Genomic DNA, 4,102 nt, shown 5'->3' with positions numbered 1-4,102 from the left:
ACATTTTAGAACTTAAAGTTTTTCCATCTCAATCATTGTCTTTTTTATTTTAAAAGCATACCATCCCATTTCCATTAGTTTGACATAATGGAAATACACATTTCAAAATAGAATAACCAAAAGAAGGGGAAAGGTATAGAACGAGTTTAGGCACTATCAAACAACCCATTGCGTGCGCCTATGATCGCTACACTCACCATCCGACGAAAAAACTATTGTCTTTATAACATGCAATTCGACTGATTGAGAAATAAATCACTAAACATGTTCCTATGACTTCCAAGAAATAGTGTGATACATCATATCGACCTGTTTCAATGGTGCGTTGGTACAGTTGTTGGTAAAGTAACAACTTATATAGATTACAGCCAATAATCTAGTCATCTTAGTAGGGCCAGGGGAAATAGTATCTCGGCATCTTTGTTGCCAGTGTAGGTTGCAGATCATACAACCCATCATCTCTCACTTCATTTTTTTTGCAAGGAATCTCTCACCCGATTATTACTTTTCATGTAGGATTTTGTATGCCATGTCATCGATGTCTTACGGTGACATGCATTCTACTGGAGATAGGCCTGTTGGCTTTGGCCTGTGGACAGTGGCGCCTAAAAAGGAAAGTAGCAGACTAGTAGCTCTCAACGGGTGAACTAGAGCAACTCCAACGGACCGATCCAAACGGATGACCGTTTTTTTATTCATTTGGATCGGCGCCCGTCCGGCGTCCGCCTTGTTTTAGATTTGGGTCGACCCTTTTTATGTACGGCTGTGCTCCCGTGATCCGGCCACATCATCATTGCTATCCCTCCGGCTCTCACTCACAGAGTCACATGAAGCCATGACAGCCGTCACCCATGTGCTCCGTGGATTACTTCGCCACCACCGCACCATCAGCGGCATCGGATCAGTGCAGCTGATCCGCCACTACTATTCTACTCCCAGCTCGAGTTATTATAATCCAAGCCAAGATTTTGCCCGAGCGCGCGCGTCTACTTTATCATCCCCACCATGGTGCCGCCCGTTGGCTTCTCCTCCCAGTCCCACTGGCGTCGTGTCTCTGTCCTTCTTCTCCAGCCTGGTAGGGAGGGATCAGGAGGAGGTGGAGGTGCTGGACATGGAGCGCGGCACGGTGCGGTGCGCGGCCAACTACGTGCCGCTGACGCCGCTCAGCTTCATCGAGCGCGCCGCGGCCGTCTACGGCGAACGCCCCGCGGTGGTGTACGCGGGGAGGCGGCCAACCACGTGGAGGGAGGTCCGGGAGCGGTGCGTCCGCGTGGCCGCCGCGCTCGCCACCCGCTTCGGCGTCGCGCGCGGCGATGTGGTGAGTGCCTCTATTCTTGCTTGCTGCTTCCATCTCTTTGCTTGCGTTGTCTGTGGATGCCAGAGTGGTTGGTATACAAAGCTAGCTAGCCTGTATCTAACTTAGAAAATCGCCAAAATGATTGTAAGAACTTCATGTTTTTTTAGACTAGTACGCACCTGAGAAGGCTTAATTATTTCTTAGTACGAATTGCCTGTTTGCATGATAGAGCGCTGCTGTTTGCACTGGTGAGCAACAGCGGCATGGCTCACATCGTAGCGAAATCATGCAAGAACACACTATTCGTGCAAATCGCGGCCTTTGATATCCTTGTCGGCTCAATGCTCCCGTCCATCGTGTAGTCCATGGGCCCTGTCTATTATGAACAGCGGACGAGTCACGAGTGCCGCGTGCTAATCGTGTGTCATCCATGTGCAGGTGGCTGTTCTCAGCCCGAACGTGCCGGCTATGTACGAGCTACACCTCGCCGTACCCATGGCCGGCGCCGTCCTCTGCACGCTGAACACGCGGCACGATGCGGCCATGGTGTCCACCCTGCTGAAGCACTCCGATGCCAAGGTGTTCCTCGTCGAGTCGAGCCTTCTCGGCGTCGGGAGAGACGCGCTGCAGCGTCTCGCCGTCTCCAGGTCCGCCGCCGCCAACATTCCGGTCCTCGTAACCATCTCCGACGACAGCGACCCCATCGACCCTGACTTATGCGAAAATGAGTATGAGGCTCTCATCAAGAGTGCCCCTTCGCATTTCGACATCCGCTGGCCGGCGAACGAGTTGGATCCCATCACGCTCAACTACACGTCTGGCACGACGTCGCGGCCCAAGGGTGTGCTCTACAACCACCGGGGCGTGTACCTCAACACCATCGCCACGGTCCTCGCTTACGACATCACTCCGATGCCGATGTACCTGTGGACTGTGCCCATGTTCCATGGCAATGGCTGGAGCATGACGTGGGCTGTTGCCATGCAGGGTGGCACCAACATCTGTCTCCGCCACTTCACGGCGAGGGTCATCTTCGACAGCATCGCACGACATGGAGTGACACACATGGGCGGTGCACCTACGGTTCTCAACATGATCGTTAATGCGCCCGCCGCGGATCCAAGGCCACCGTCGGGCAAGACGGTGGTGCGTGTCATGACGGGCGGCGCGCCGCCACCGCCCCGCGTCCTGGCTGGAATGGAGGAGCTTGGCTTCGTGGTATATCATATATACGGCCTCACCGAGACGCACGGTGCAGCCACTGTGTGCACTTGGATGCCGGAGTGGGATGCGCTGCCGGTGGAGGAGCGCGCGCGGCTCAAGGCGCGGCAGGGGTTCCATCACATTGCAATGGAGGATGCCGATGTCAAGGACCCGACCACCATGGAGAGTGTGCCGCACGACGGCAAGACAGTGGGCGAGGTGATGTTCCGTGGCAACACAGTCATGAGTGGGTACTACAAGGATGTTGATGCGACCCAAGAGTCCATGGCGGGAGGGTGGTTGCGCACAGGGGACCTTGCCATCCGGCACCCAGACGGGTACATCCAAGTCAAAGATAGGGCCAAGGACATCATCATATCGGGCGGCGAGAACATCAGCTCAATCGAGGTGGAGTCCATAATCTTTGGCCACCCAGCGGTGCTCGAGGCGGCGGTCGTGGCGAGGCCTGACGACCACTGGGGGGAGACACCATGTGCCTTCGTCAAGCTAAAGGATGGCGCAAGTGCCACAGAAACAGAGATCATAGGCTTCTGTCGGGAGAAGCTGCCACACTACATGGTGCCCAAGACAGTGGTTTTTGAGGATTTGCCCAAAGCTTCCACTGGGAAGACACAGAAGTTTGTTCTTCGGGAGAAGGCCGGAGCGATGGGAAGCCTCAAGAAGGCCGAAAACAGCAAACTGTAACATTTGCTTGTGTAGATGGAATATTGTTGTATATTTTTTCACATCTTGTTGTGTCCTCGTGTAATTTTTTTTTTAGACAACCTCGTGTAATATATGGCATCTTGGCTAAGAAATTTGTTCCTGAACCTTTCTGGGCCGCTTGATGTTTGGACTCTTTGTAAAGCCCACATACATAATGTTTTTGAAAGAAGTCCATATTTCACCCTCAAATGTTGTCTGATGGACGAATATCCCAATGAAGTCGAATTTGGTACACTTTACACCCTAAAATCCTCCAAACCGGATAAATCTCCCCCTAACGCCTTGTTTTGTACTAGGGTTTTTGAGGGGATTGGTGGGGGTGGATTGGGTGAAGCCCCAACCTTCACCCAATCCCTTCAAATCCCCATTTATCCCCAATCCACTAGGTAGGGTAGTGTATTGGTTATTTAGAAAAATGCGCTAGAGTTTGGGGATTTGTGAGGAAAGGTGGGGATGAAACATATCAAATACACTAGAACCAAATGCTGTTTTGGAATATGTGGGGACTTAGGGGTTTGACCGGGATTGCGTAGGGATTGCGCCGACCGGCCGGTCAAAGCTTCGGTCGGTCGCATGCCTCGTCACACGCCCATCGCAAGCGCAGAGGGCCACGTCATGCCCTTTCTGTTGGAAAAAGGAGCAATTTACCGAATGATTTTATTAACAGAAATACTAGATAAAGCATGACTAAAATAGAAAATATAAAGCAAGTCATGCGATCTGACAGAGAGAAGGTAAACATCGTCTGCATATATGAACTTGAGCTAAACACATCTAGAGCAGACACTAGATGAAGTTGCTTATACGACATAGAACCTAACATACGTAGGGCAGAAACTAGAGCCAAGAACTGAAGCAGGACTTCTAACAAAAAGG

The 4,102-nt window shown here is 51.9% G+C and overlaps 1 protein-coding gene across 1 annotated transcript; it reads left to right on the top strand.

The window, feature by feature from the left end:
• The first annotated feature begins 820 nt into the window (after positions 1-820).
• LOC119291902 (probable acyl-activating enzyme 1, peroxisomal) lies at positions 821-3,384 on the top strand. Its single transcript, XM_037570707.1, has 2 exons — positions 821-1,318; positions 1,736-3,384. The coding sequence occupies exons 1-2, from the start codon at positions 836-838 to the stop codon at positions 3,203-3,205; spliced, it is 1,953 nt and encodes a 650-aa protein (XP_037426604.1). The 5' UTR covers positions 821-835; the 3' UTR covers positions 3,206-3,384.
• The last annotated feature ends 718 nt before the right edge of the window (positions 3,385-4,102 follow it).

Source organism: Triticum dicoccoides, chromosome 4B (genome assembly GCF_002162155.2).
Source record: "Triticum dicoccoides isolate Atlit2015 ecotype Zavitan chromosome 4B, WEW_v2.0, whole genome shotgun sequence".
In the NCBI taxonomy this organism is placed as follows: Eukaryota; Viridiplantae; Streptophyta; class Magnoliopsida; order Poales; family Poaceae; genus Triticum; species Triticum dicoccoides.
The sequence above is the reverse complement of the archived record's forward strand: the minus strand, read 5'-3'. Positions and strand labels throughout refer to the sequence as shown.

Bases quoted from the DNA above. Each gene is read 5' to 3' on its own strand.
- LOC119291902 (XM_037570707.1), top strand. From the start codon at position 836: ATGACAGCCGTCACCCATGTGCTCCGTGGATTACTTCGCCACCACCGC. The intron at 1,319-1,735 runs GTGAGTGCCTCT...ATCCATGTGCAG, and splicing joins GCGTCGCGCGCGGCGATGTG to GTGGCTGTTCTCAGCCCGAA.